At 54.1% G+C, this 13,425-nt stretch overlaps 1 protein-coding gene across 6 annotated transcripts in view; it reads left to right on the top strand.

The window, feature by feature from the left end:
- Positions 1–728: 728 nt before the first annotated feature.
- Positions 729–13,425, top strand: part of NFASC (neurofascin) — a 67,172-nt gene continuing 54,475 nt past the window's right edge. For 4 of the 6 annotated variants that reach the window (XM_047077248.1, XM_047077247.1, XM_047077246.1 and 1 more), the window contains exons 1-5: positions 729–822; positions 7,668–7,773; positions 9,316–9,512; positions 9,971–10,093; positions 12,582–12,752. In XM_047077248.1, coding sequence (XP_046933204.1) covers positions 729–822; positions 7,668–7,773; positions 9,316–9,512; positions 9,971–10,093; positions 12,582–12,752 — 691 coding nt within the window. Of the gene's footprint in view, positions 823–6,867; positions 6,886–7,667; positions 7,774–9,315; positions 9,513–9,970; positions 10,094–12,581; positions 12,753–13,425 lie in introns of all 6 variants that reach the window. The other 2 variants (XM_047077244.1, XM_047077243.1) reach the window with 1 other exon arrangement.

Here is a 13,425-nt window from a genome sequence, read left to right as displayed (position 1 = left end):
CAAAATATCTGCAGAAATTCATTTAAAAAAAAAGTCCCAATGAGCAACCAGCTTCCACCTGTCTAACCCCTAGCCCTCAGTGTAGCTGCCTTCACTCTGCCCCTGGATCAGAGGACATCAGTGTGATCTTTTCTCTGTGCCCTACCCCAGACCAACTCAAACCCAGGCCCATACAACACATAGGGTTCCTAGAAGCTCTGAGATTCGTGTGTTTCTCACTGGCCTAGTGCATGGCATCTTCTAGGTGCTGGACCAGTGGGACAGTGTTTGTTTCCAGGATTATTCCAAGCGGAGTTGCCCTTCCTCCTAGAACAGTGGTTCTCAACCGGGAGTGGTTTTGTCCTCCAGGGGACAGTTGGCAATGTCTAGAGACATTTTCGATTGGAGGCAGGAGTGGGTTCTGCTGGCATCTAGTGGATAGAGGCCAGGGATGCTGCGAAACGTCCTGCAATAATACCCAAGGCAGTTCCCCACACAGAGAATTGTGGGTCCCACATGTCCATCAAGGTTAAGAAATCCTATTCTAGAACACTGGTCTGTGACCAACAGGACCCTGGAGTCCTTCAGGCCCCGGAGGATTGCTAGAACAGACCACAAGTTCAAGAAAAACTCACTTGGCATTGTATTTCTTTCCACAGCTGAACTCTGTCCGAGAGGCCCAGTTAGAGCTGCTGGAGGCAGCAAGACCCCGCGGGCCGGGGAGCAGGGAGCGGGGCCCAGTACTGAGGATGGCCAGGCAGCAGCAGCCGCCGCCCTGGGTCCACGCAGCCTTCCTGCTCTGCCTCCTCAGCCTCAGCGGGGCCATCGAGATTCCTATGGATCGTGAGTCGTGCCCCATCCTCTTTGATTCTCCTGATTTGGGGCAGAGGAGTTGGGAGGGGATGGGAGGTCGGCGGGGAGTGAAGACCAACTTTGGAAGAGGTTGGGGAGAGGGGAAGTGATTCTGGCTGCAGAGCTGGGTTTCCCTGCAAAGAATTGACGGAAGCAGATCCGTGTTTGGGAATGTGAGACGAATTGCGCGGCACGATCTCTGAGGACTGTGGCTGAGCTGATGTTGGGGCTGCCTGGAGCCTGCCGAGCAGGACTGGAGGTGGCAGATTTGAAAGTCAGTGTGTCACTCAGGAGTTCTTCCCTCCACTCTCCTCCCTCCGATCTCTGCAGTCTTGACTTGCCCATCAAAGTGGAGTTTCCAAGGACCAAGTGCAATGGATGGTTCTCATTTGCCTTCCTAATGTCTGAGCTGGCTCCTAGGCCCTCGTGGCTGGACCAATCAGGAGGGACGGCCTGGGGAGGGTTGGGAAGGGAATTATTTCGCAGAAGCCTGGGGCTAAATGAAACATTAGAATAGAGCTCCATGTTAATGCCAGGGTCCAAAACCCAGGCGCTGATTCCTTCTGTTTGTTTTTGCCTCTCCCGTGGCGAAGTTGGAAAGTAAAATCTGTATCATTCTGTCTCCCATGGTGGGGGCATTATTTGGCCATCAGAATCATAAAAGAAGGGGTTTGGGATGCTGACAGCCATGTCTCTTGCAGCCATATCTGTTGCTACGTTCGTAAGTGGCTCATTGACTGGCAGCCATGCTCCATGGCCCTGCATTTAGCTGCGTGCCCCCTTTGCCGCAATTCTGACACCTCCACCAGAATGTCTTGGCATTCCAGTGCTCTGATGTGGGCATACCACCTCTGTCCCCTGTGCCCTGCTTCCAGAAATAGATGGGATCCACATGACGCCGATGCTGACTTGGGCTCTGTCCAGGTGACAGATGTCTGGGGAGGGCTGGGAGAGAGATACAGCCTCCAAGAAGTGCCCACTGAGCTCTCCAAAGCCAGACCCTGGGGCCGGGAGTCAGCATAGCTTGGAGAAGAATTACACATACTTCAGCGCCCCCCGCCCCACTCAACCCTACAAATAATAACTGCCCAGAGGAGTGGCCACTTCTGGGTAAGAGAAGGCCAGCAGAAACTATAAGGACCCAGAAACAAGACGGGCAAGGCCCCATTGCCTTCCCAATAGCCCCAAGTGCATGTATGTGTGTGTGCATGCACGTGTGTGTGTGCGTGTGTGTGTGCTCACTGAAGGGGGGGGGGTCATGAAATGAACTGTTCCCGTGGAGACCATCTCCACTGATAGCTCAAGAAAGAGTCTCTCATTAACAATCCCAGGCAGACAGTCTAATAAGGAGCACGATAAGGCCAAGTCCCTGGAGAGCAGAGGGATACAGAGGAAATTGGGTTATCAAAGAAGTGGTGAAGGCTCATTTCTCTTCTGCTGCTTCTCCTCACTCATTCACTTGCCACTTTGATCCCTGGGGCTAGTGGGTGAGGGGTTCCTTCAAGAAGAACTTATAAATAGATGCCTTTGACATCTTTGTTAGGAATCTGGATTTCTAAAGCTCTACCGGAGCCATGGGCAGGTGAGCTAGCAGTCAGTCTCTCCAGAGTACTGCGTGTGGGGCAAAGAGCCACAAGTGCCCTGACCTCCCCCACCACCATCTCCCCACCTCAGTGTCCGTGAGGAGGGCCTAGAGTGTCCCCTACTTCCGGAAATGCATTGAAGGAAACATAGACCTTTCCTTGCTCTGGGTCACACAGCAAATGGGTGATGGATTCATGAATAGATCCCAGGTCTCTTTAAGATGTACAACTTGATGACCAGGTTGGCACTCGATATGCCCCACCCCTCCCTCTGCTAATCCCACCTTCTTTTAGTTCTTGGAACTCACCAGAGTAGCAGCTGCCACATGTCTGGCTGAAAGCTAAGTGCTTTAGAAGCATCTCCTCTGAGTCTCATCTTTCGCTGACAGGTTAGAAAACCGAGGTGCAGAGAAATAAAGCCGTTCTCTCCAGCTCATAAGTGGCAGGGCCAGCACATGACTACAGCACCTCTCTGAATGAGGAGGTGAGGTCTTTTGTGACACCAGGCCTCGTGCCCCGGGCCACCGCACAACAGGAAACTCATGATGCCTGCCCGAAGCATGCCTCCTATGCACTATACCTCCCTGCCGGCTGCAGGCTCAGTGGCCCTGGTGACATGTCCAGAATCAGCCTCCAGAAGATGAATGCGAGACAAGAGAAGGCCAGCCCTTCAGAGGGGACCCGGTTGCCCAGGGAAGAGGTCCTCTTCAGCCAGGTTTTCCCCTCTTGCTGGGCCCAGCATAACAGGTGCCCCCCAAGTTACCTGAGCCCACCCTTCCTTCTTAACCCTAGGCCGTGGCCTGGTGGGAGGGGCTGGGGAAAGACCATACGTTCTTACTCCTCTCCCCCCAGAGTCATTGAGGTATTTATTGACATACAACATATGTAAGTTTCAGGTGTACAACTTGATGATTTGCTACACGTATATATTACACAGTGATTACCCCATGGGTTAGTTTACACGTCCATAATTACCTTTCGTGTGTATGGGGTGGCAACTTGGAAGATCTGCTCTCTCAACAACTCTCAGGTGTATGATATAGTTCTGTTAAACTACAGTTGCAGGCCGTACGTTAGGTCCCCAGAACATACCCATCTTAGAGCTGGAACTTTGTATGCCTTGACCAGCATCTCCCCACTTTCCCGCCCCCCTCCCAGCCCTTGGCAACGACCATTCTACTTTGTTTCTTTGAGTGTGAAGTCTTTAGATTCTGCATAGAGTGAGAACATACCGGATCTGTCTTTCTCTGACTTAATTTCACTCAGCGTAAGGTCCTCAGGGCCTATCCGTGTTGTCACAAAAGGTAAGAGAGAGATGCCTACACCCCACGTTCACTGCAGCATTATTCATAAGAGCCCAGATGTGGGAGAGGTGAAGGCCAGGCACTCTTCTGGGAGAGGCTGCGGGGGCTCTGGCTAGAGGCTGCCCTGTCAGGGGTGCCCTTCGCTCACTTGCTCCTTCAGGGGGCATTATCTGTGCCTTGAGGACCGGGGCACTGCTTCTGCTCTGGGGAGTTTGGGCCCAGCAGGCTTCCTGGAATAGCCCCCGGCGGCTACACAATCCCTCATTGAAGCCCCGGCCTCCAGCTCCCGCCGCTGTGCCAGCAGAGTCACACGCACCCGCCTCACCCCCCTCACCAGCCCCAAGGAGAACAGCGTGACCTTTGAAGAAAGCAAAGGGTCGCCTCATCAACAAGAGTGGGTTTGCCAAAAAGTGAGTCTGCTGGCAGCTCGCCCCTCTGTCCCCCTCCCCACGTCAAGGGACTGGGCATTTTTCTCCTAGGAGCCCACAGAGGAGACGGCGGCGTGGGAGGAACATTTCTTCCTCACTGTCATCCCAAATAGTGCTGCAGGACGACCTCAATAAACACACACACACACACACACACACACACACACACACACACACTCCATCCTCCAGGGATGGGTTGGGTGCCAGGGACTGTAGATACCAGCCAGGGAAAGAGAAGAAGTGCACGGATAAAGGAACCTTGCAGACAGGGCAGGCACCTGCCTTACCCCCTGCAGAGCTCATTGGAAGACTTTTCCTCCCCCTTGGAAGGCAGAAGAGCAAACTCATTTTCCACTTGACATCACCAGCAAGTTCTATAGATGGAGAGAAGGGCAGGTGGTGTAACAGAGGGTTTGGGGGGGGAGGGGAGTGTCACAGGACTAAGTAGGCTGCCCTTGTCCCCAGGCACGCGGTCCTCACGGTCGTCTCCCTATGGTGGCTTGTCCTCTGGTTTGGTTGTGTCTCTGTAATAAATTCCTTGGTGGCACAATGGCGGTTGCAGATGTCATTACCTCCTTAGGGAATTAGACTCTCAAGAGGCCCCTGGCCTGATTTCAGTGTGGGGCTGGGGACAGCATCCAGCCAGCTCTGAGGGTCTCCACTCCCCCCAAGACCTCCCTCCTTACTCTCCTTTGTCCAGAATGTCAAGGAGGAGAGAGTGTTGGGGCCCCACTTGGCCCACCCGCCTCTCTGGTGAAGGACGGATCTGTGAAAGGAGCTTTGGACCAGACTACAGGAGAACTGGTCCTTATTTCAGTTCTGCAGCAAATTTGCTACGTGCCCTTAACTGAATGACTTCCCTTCTAAGAATCTGAGATTCCCTGGATAATGTCTAGGGCTCTTTCCATTGAGCCAGCCTTTGATTTTATAAAAGAGAGGCTTGAAGGCCATGTGGGCAAAGCAAAACCCCTGCCAGGACAAGGACAGAGCCCTCCACTGTGTGTGAGGACCCAAGAGACATCAACTGTGTCTTGAGATGAAGAAACCGCAAGCCTGGGCTAGTGGTCAAAGGGCTTACTTCTCCTGAAAATGGCCCGTTCTCCCTTCCTCCTCCTCCATGCCCAACCACACTGGCTTCCCAGAACTATCTTTCTTGGGCCCCTGGCAGGAAGATCTTATATGGGTGAAGATGCCATCATGGGGAGTTCCCGGGAGCACGTGTTCAGAAACCACAGATTTCTGCTTTTCCCTGGACTTTTCATTCCTTTTTGTTTCCCGCCGAGGCTGCACCCAGGCAAATGGCAAAGCAGATAAAATATTTCAGTGCCCCAGCAGACACACAACCCTGGCCCACTTGAAAGAATTGTTTTGAACCTTTTTGTGGGTCTTACTCAAGACTTTCATGTACCAACAGTGTGGATCGCAGGGGACACGTTCCTGCCACACTCCACCTTTCCTCTCCCATGTCTGTCTTCTCTCTCGTGACTCTTCCGGCATCTCTCGGTCCTGCCTTAGCCCTGCCTGCTCCACACCGCCCTTCTCTGGGCCCCTGGACTCCTCTTCCACAACTCACTGTGGCTGAGTCAAAGCTTCGAGGTCACCTTGGCTCCCCCACAGCCTTTGCTTCCCGGGGAAGCACCCACTCTGAAGAAGTCAGCCCACAGCACCAACACATATCTGATATCCGCACCAGCGTGAGATACGCACGGCCTGTTACTTCACGATAGAACCATAAAGAAGGGACATCTTACGAAGTTACAGAAACACATGTTCTCCTTTCTGCGAATTTTAACCAAGACCTCCTCCCCAGGAAGCACATGACCATCGAAGATCCTGCCGTTCGAAGCGGGGTACACAGACCACCAGCTTGTCAGAGACGCGGGGTCTGCTAAATCAGAATCTGCATTTTAACCAGACCCGCCCTCCCCCGCCCTCCCCCCGCCTCCCCCGCCAGCCGGGGGGATTCATACACTTGTCAGGGTTTGAGAAGCCCGACCTCAAACATGCACACACCTGTACACGAGCACCCCCACATCTCAGGTGTGCAGACCTTTGCTACCTGCCTCTTCATCCTTTTCGTAAAAAGCACAGAAAGGAGTGGTGGGCTCTGTTTCATCCCTGCACTTGTTTGGAAGAGGGATTTCCGAAGGGCAGCGTATTTCTGCCATGAGCAGAGCCGCGGTGATTCATCGGCCCCTAGAATTTTCCAAAGGATAGGCAAGAAGGTGCTTGCATGTGGGACAGAGAAGAAGGTGCAGCGGAAGGAGCGAGGCCTGTGGACCGTGTGGGCTTTGCCTCATAGCCCTGGCTCAGATCTGCTGCTGCCAGGCTTCTCAGCCTCAGCCTCGCCCGGGCACCATTGGCCAGGGGGCCCGCTTTCCTCAATGGCGTCCAGAGAGGGTGGACGGCACCTTTAGAGCCCAGCCTCTTTCCAGCAGCATCGTCCCGTTCAATAGTTGGGCTTTCCCGGCAACACCACTTGATCAGAAGCCGGTCTTTCTGCTCAACTGCGTGGTTTGAGCTCCCCGGGGAAATGTCGCCTCCGTGAAGCGCTCGCCGAGTCCGTCCCCACCTCTGGGTGGCTCTCCCACCGAGCGCTGCAGCCCTACTCTCCCGGCAGGCTGGGGCGTGAGGACCCCTGGGCGAGTAGTCATGTACGATAACCTATAACCGCTGTCTTCTTTTCTCCCCCTCACAATGCTAACCCATCGGAACTAACAGCAAGCATTCAGAATGAGCGTAAGTCCCTCGGGCGCCTCTGTGCACCTGTGCCTCTGGGAGGTAGGAGGGCAGCAGGGAGGGTGGGAGAAGGCCAAGTGAGGAGATGGGGGGGGGGATCAGCCGCCTCTCCACCCTGCCTGCTGGGGGTTTCTTGACACCAGGGCCCTGTAGTGCGGTCCCTTATCACATGGGGACGGCAGCCATCCACCCGGAGATTCCTGTTGCTGGGAAGGACAGAGGAGCAGGTGGGTAAGAGGGGCCTCCGCTCCCCACCCTCGGGTAGCTGGCAAGGAGCACCGTGGAGAACACTGGAGGTGGGGACCAAGCGTGAGAGGAGCTGGTTCTTTGGGCCCAGGCCCTGGGAACTTGAACCTGTGAGCTCCAGCCTCACCACAGTTCGGCCGTCTGTTGACCCTCCAGGGCTCAGAACCATCATGGCTACTAGGCTCTGGAATGTGACCTGCGCTGGGTTCCTTTATTCATTCGACAAACATATATCAAGAACTCTTGTGCACAAGGCATCATACTGAGTGTTGGGATAGAAGAATGGGTAAAACAAAAGTTTCTCGTAGGGATCCCATGAGATCTTCGAGGGTTTCTTCTTAGGCTCAGTCTTTGGCATAACCCCCTTTCCTGTGGCCCCATTTAAGGAGCTGGGTCCCCAAAAGGAGGCACTGCCCGCCCCCCGTTTGCCTGCTTGTCCTGTGGCTCCTGAAGATGTTAATTTCAGCCATTCCCCGAACCCGGGGCCCCCGGCAGGTCCCCGCAACCCTGACCGCTCCCTGTTTGTGCCGTTGCAGTGTCCCAGCCCCCGACCATCACCAAGCAGTCAGTGAAGGACCACATCGTGGATCCCCGTGATAACATCTTGATTGAGTGTGAAGCAAAGGGGAACCCGGCCCCCAGGTGAGTGCGCTGGCAGGTAAATCCAAGGGGCCCCGCAAAGAGGGCATTGAGACCACACCCCTGCCCTTCAGAGAAGAACCCCCGTCCTCCTGAAGAGGACATGAAACAGAAGCACGGAGATATTACGCCCCTTTGCCAAGGTCTCCCAGATTGAAAAAGGCAGGGCTTAGATTTAAACCCAGGCCTCTGACTTCACTGCCCCACCCCCTACCCCCGCCCCCAGGCCAGGTTTGTCTCCAGCAGACAGAAAACCCTGGAGTTTCGGAGATGTTCTGCTATTGGTCCCCCGTCTTCAAAGCAGCCTCCACAGGCTGGACTGTTCCAGAGCCTCGTGCCTGATTCGGACCAAACATGACAGGACCCCGTGCAGGTGTCTGTCAGGGGAAATGAGGCAGGACAGAGCCTTGGGTATATGGCAGCCTTCTTCTGCCCACCCCCCACCTGGTCTGCATGAGCCTGAGAACGAGCAAGGCCTCTCTCTCACCCAGGGTGGAAGGAACAGGGTCACCCTGCAGGGTCAGGCAGGGCATAGATGGCCTTACTTCTGAAGTTTGGTCTTTGCCCCCCACGGTTCCTTTGCAGTAACAGTGATTCTGAGACACTGAGCAGCCACTCCTACTTCTTTTAAGGTTATGTTCTGGACAGCTGTGCACACACCCCCACCCCCCAGAAGGAGAGGGAGATTCTAGCGTCTTCCCCTCTGGGCTCAGTTTTGTGAGGGCTGCTTGTTCTTTCAAAGCTGGCCCTCCTGGGCTAGAAGGTGCGGCCACTGCTGTCTTCTGCACCCACGAGCAGGAGCATGGATAACCCGGGCCATTGCTCTTTGGCTTTGGCTTTAGAGTTGGTTATCGAATGAGACAGGAGAGGCAGAGCCAGCTCCCCGATGTGCTTGGCCTGGGTGAAATATTACAAAAAATCAAACTCCCTGCCTAGGGACACCTGGGTGGCTCAGTCGGTTAAGCGTCTGACTCTTGCTTTTGGCTCAGGTCACGATCTCATGGTTCATGGGATCAAGCTCCGAGTCAGGCCCCGAGTGGACGGTGTGGAGCCTGCTTGGGATTGCCTCCTTCTCCCTCTCTCTCTGCCTCTCCGCCCCTCCCCCCCCCCCGCCACTTTCACACACGCCCTCTCTCTTTCTGTCTCAAAAAGAAATAAATATTTTTTAAAAATAATAATAAAATAAATAAAAACTAAAAGTCCCTGCCTGCTCCCGCAAAGAACATTGTCCCCCGGTGGCTATGTGGGTATCTACCACTTCCAGCCATGACTCCCAGCCTTGGCTGGGTAAGAGCGCTAATGTCAGGGACATGCCCCCCACACGGTCATCTGACTGCCACCTAGGACTCTGCATTTTATCAGGCTTCCCGGTCAGTTCTGCCGCTCAACCCAGGGTGGGACCCACTGGTATGGAGGTGCGGTTATGGGACAGGGTCAGGGACCAGAGCCCCGAGGCTCTCACCTGAAGCCCGGAGCCCACCCTGTTTCTCTTTGTGGTCCTGCCTCTCCCCTCCGCGCCCCCTCCCCCACCCCCATCATACACAGCTTCCACTGGACTCGCAACAGCAGGTTCTTCAACATCGCCAAGGACCCCCGGGTGTCAATGAGGAGGAGATCCGGGACCCTGGTGATCGACTTCCGCAGTGGGGGGCGGCCCGAGGAATATGAGGGGGAATACCAGTGCTTTGCCCGGAACAAATTTGGCACGGCCCTGTCCAATAGGATCCGCCTGCAGGTGTCCAGTGAGTAGCATGGGCAGAGGGGGGACCGGCATGCCCTGCTTCTGGGGGAATGGGGGGGAGCGTGGAGGGTCATTCCAGAGAGGCCGCCCTGCCCTTGGCTGCCTTGGTGCCCTGCAAGTCCTGCTTGCTGTTTGCCTCTGAGGAGGAGCGCACTTCCCCCTACTCAGAAAGATTCCTGGGAGAGGAGGCTACCAAACCAGTCTTGAGCAACTTCACCTGCCCTCTGGGCAAGGGAGGAGAGGAAGGAGAGGAGCCTTTGAAGCTGTGCATTTATTTAGACAAATGGCCTCTATTCTCTCGCTGTACCTCGCCTAGACCCACGGGGGCTCTCTCCCCACTCCCTTGTTCTCCCATCTCCCTTTGTCCTTCTCCCCCTTGCATTTCTGCCTCTAACCTGCTCCTTGCCTCGGCCCCAGCCATCCCCCTCATTTCACCCGCCTCTGTCTGACTCTCCCCAGAATCTCCCCTGTGGCCCAAGGAAAACCTAGACCCTGTCGTGGTTCAAGAAGGTGCTCCCTTGACCCTCCAGTGCAACCCCCCACCCGGACTTCCGTCCCCAGTCATCTTCTGGATGAGCAGCTGTAAGTCTTGGGGGGCGTTTGATTTCTACTTTAATCTTAAGGAGGGGGGTGGGTGTGTGAAATGGGAAGGGCTTGCCCAAGGCTGGAAGGCCTTCACTTGTGAGAAGCCGGTGTAAAGGGGCCACGTGGCTGAGAACACGGTGTGAGAGGCCGCTCAGGCTAATTTCCTAGCCTGACTGCTGATAGCCGTGTGATCTTGAGCAAGTTGCTTAACATCTCTGGGCCTCAGTTTCCTCTTCTGGAAGAAATAGGGCTAACCGCTGTCCCTCTTTAATAGGACCATTGTTAGGATAAATGAGGTCATACAGCCAAAATGCTTATAACAGAGCCACATGCACAGTAAAGTGCTCAGTAATATTTGTGATGATGGCGAGTTGACAGAAAGCCTCCTGGTTCAATCTCTGGTCGGTCTGGATTTACTGGGACACAGCCAGGCACAGGGATGTAACCTTTGATAAAGGAGCGATAGGGAGACGGTGTTTGCAGAGGGACAGCGTATCGTCGAGAGCTTGTTCGGTTCTGTTTTGGACTGAGACTCTTCACCACTCTGGACCTGTTTCTTCCCACATTTTCAACCAAAATAAGCGGGGGCGTGAGTTATAAAGGCGACTGGAGCTCCGCTGTCTGTGTCTTCCCGGCTTCCCCTCCGCCTCCTTCCATACCTGCTCCCCTGTCTATCCATCCATCGCTCAATGTATAGATCTGCCCGCCTGCTTATCATGCATCGTCCGTCCATCCCCGAGTTTTTAGCGGCCTGCTTCTGAAAGAGGCTGCCTGTCGAGGAGGCAGAGTTGCGCGTTGTTTTGCAGACAGAGGGCTTTGCCCTCATTCATTCTCTCGCTACGTCACCATGGTGCATACGCCTGGGGAAGGCTGCCCGGCCACGGGCTGGAGGGTTGGTTAGTTAGCTAACAGCTCAGACCCTCTCATCCCCTGCATCACTCCCGTCACCAGCTTATGTCCATGCTGCCTCCCGAGCAGATCTCGTGACCCTTGCTGGCATCTCTCCAACACAGGCCACCATCCGCATTTCCCTGGGTTGCCATAATCAGCCATAACTGGCCCCCTTGGTCTTCCCAAAAATGAATCTGATAGTTTCATTTGTATGCTCCGAGCCCTTCACTGTCTCCTCCATCACCTCGGACAAAGTCCAGACTTCTTTCCCTTCCCTCTGCCTCCCCAGCCTTTCTCCTACCCCTTGCCCCAGCTGTGTGCGCTCACCTTTAGCACACACTGTTTCTGCTGCTTAGAAACCTCTTAGGGCCCTGTCTCTTCTGTGTGGTAAGTGTCATGCGGCCTCCAAACCCCAGATGAGGGCACCCTGGAAGGAACTGGGTGCTACTCTTCTCAGCTCATCCCCTTCTTACCAGGGGCTTCCCACTCACCACCCTGCACTGTGATGATTTGTTTATCTGCTGCACCTTCTGCTAGCTTCGGCTCTCTTTCACCAATACCTGGCACAGTGCCTGGCACACAGTAGGCCTACAGTAAATCTTGGGTAAATGATTTGCAGAACCGACCAGCCCATCGTTGAAGGGTTGGCATCATTAACTTTGAGACTTATGAAGTAGCGTCTTAAGGGGCTCCTGGGCAGCTCAGTTAGTTGAGTTTCCCGCTCTTGATTTTGGCTCGGGTCCTGGTCTCACGGTTCATGAGATTGAGCCCCTAGTCAGGCTCCGCACCGACAGGGATTCTGTCTCCCTGTCTCTCTGTCCCCCTCCTGCTCGTGTGTGCTCTCTCTCTCAAAATAAATAAACTTAAAAAAAAAAAGAAAAGAAATAGTGACTTAATAAACAATTGTGGGGGGGGGTAGGAAGGAGTTAGCTATGAATAGTCGGCCTTATGAGTGTACTTTTACAAACCGAATCACCTGGAAACTTGGTCGTTTGAATTTACGTCTAATGCTTCAAAAATCATAGGTAATGTAGTCACCCTCCTCAGCCACTCCCAGGATGTCACTAATTCTAAAAAGCACCATTTTCATATTTTAACCATCACGGAAATTAGGAAGCACCCTAAAATTGATGGTGCATATCATTGATTAGTATGTATCTTGCGATTATAATTGGTAGTGCTGGTGGGAGTAAGAGCTTCAAATAGAAAACAAGTGAATTTGACTCTTGATTTGGGAAGCAAATCCCTCCCTCTGGCTCGGGGCCAGAGTTTCTCTGGCATGAACAGGAGGTGGAAACGTATGGCCATAGAGCATGGGTGTGGTGGGCAGACCGGTGTGAATCTGAATCCTGCCCTTCCGTCACTGCTTTTGCAACGCAGGACACATTAAATCCACCAGGACACATTAAATCCACCGCTCTCTTATCTGTAAAATGCGAATAAGCCTTGCCTCAGAGTTGAGAGGATTAGACCAAATAACGTTGAATTCCTGACCCACCGGGCGCCCTGTTGGTCCTCGATTGCCGGAACTATCACGATTGTATTACTGTTACCATTACTGCTAACCTCCCTTTGTACCTCTGCTTCCTAATAGCCATGGAGCCCATCACCCAAGACAAGCGCGTCTCCCAGGGCCACAACGGAGACCTGTATTTCTCTAACGTGATGTTGCAGGATATGCAGACAGACTACAGCTGCAACGCCCGCTTCCACTTTACCCACACCATCCAGCAGAAGAACGCGTTCACCCTCAAGGTCCTCACCAGTAAGTGCAGGTCCCTGCCGGGGGCCAGGAGCCAGGGGCACAAGCCCACTGAGCTCATGGAGCCCCAGGCCCCTGGGTCTGGGGGAAGCCTGGTCCCCGAGACTGACCAGGGAATCCTCCCGGCTCATTGTGCCTCAGCCACTTGAGCCACTTGAAACGACATCTCTTCATTCTGAAGCCTTGGGGTAAACTTGGTCCCGCTCTAAGTCAGTGCCTCTCAAGCTTCGGTGTCGGCCCGAGTCACCTGGCCAACTGGGCAACCATCCCAGGCTCAGCCCTAACCTGCCTCCACGGTCCCGGCCTCCGTGTTCCCCATTAGCTCTCTAGGTGCCCTGGACACACAGCGGCATCGGAGAAGCACTGCTTCGAGTGGCCATCTGGCATCTCTCTCGTGCACTCAGCTTGAGTATTTCTTTTATGTCTAGCCGTTGTATGGTTGTCTGTACTTCTAGAATAAAGCCATAGTACAGAATAGCCAAATTAGTAGGGACACCGCCATGAATTGTGCGTGATTCTGTAACACGTGTACACTGGACCGCATGGAATGACTGCATTTGCAAGTTGCAGACTTATGTTCTGGTTTTGTTTGTTGCCGTTTTTATTTCCTGACGCCGTTTGGCTGGTGCCAAGGGGAGTCGGCATTTCCCGATCCGCTCAGCACTGGTGGCCCTCC

Source organism: Lynx rufus, unplaced genomic scaffold (genome assembly GCF_022079265.1).
Source record: "Lynx rufus isolate CCGP_SWC_20201006 ecotype Redwood Valley unplaced genomic scaffold, mLynRuf1.p SCAF_15, whole genome shotgun sequence".
In the NCBI taxonomy this organism is placed as follows: Eukaryota; Metazoa; Chordata; class Mammalia; order Carnivora; family Felidae; genus Lynx; species Lynx rufus.
Note: the sequence above shows the minus strand (reverse complement) of the source record. Positions and strands in the feature narration are given on the sequence as shown.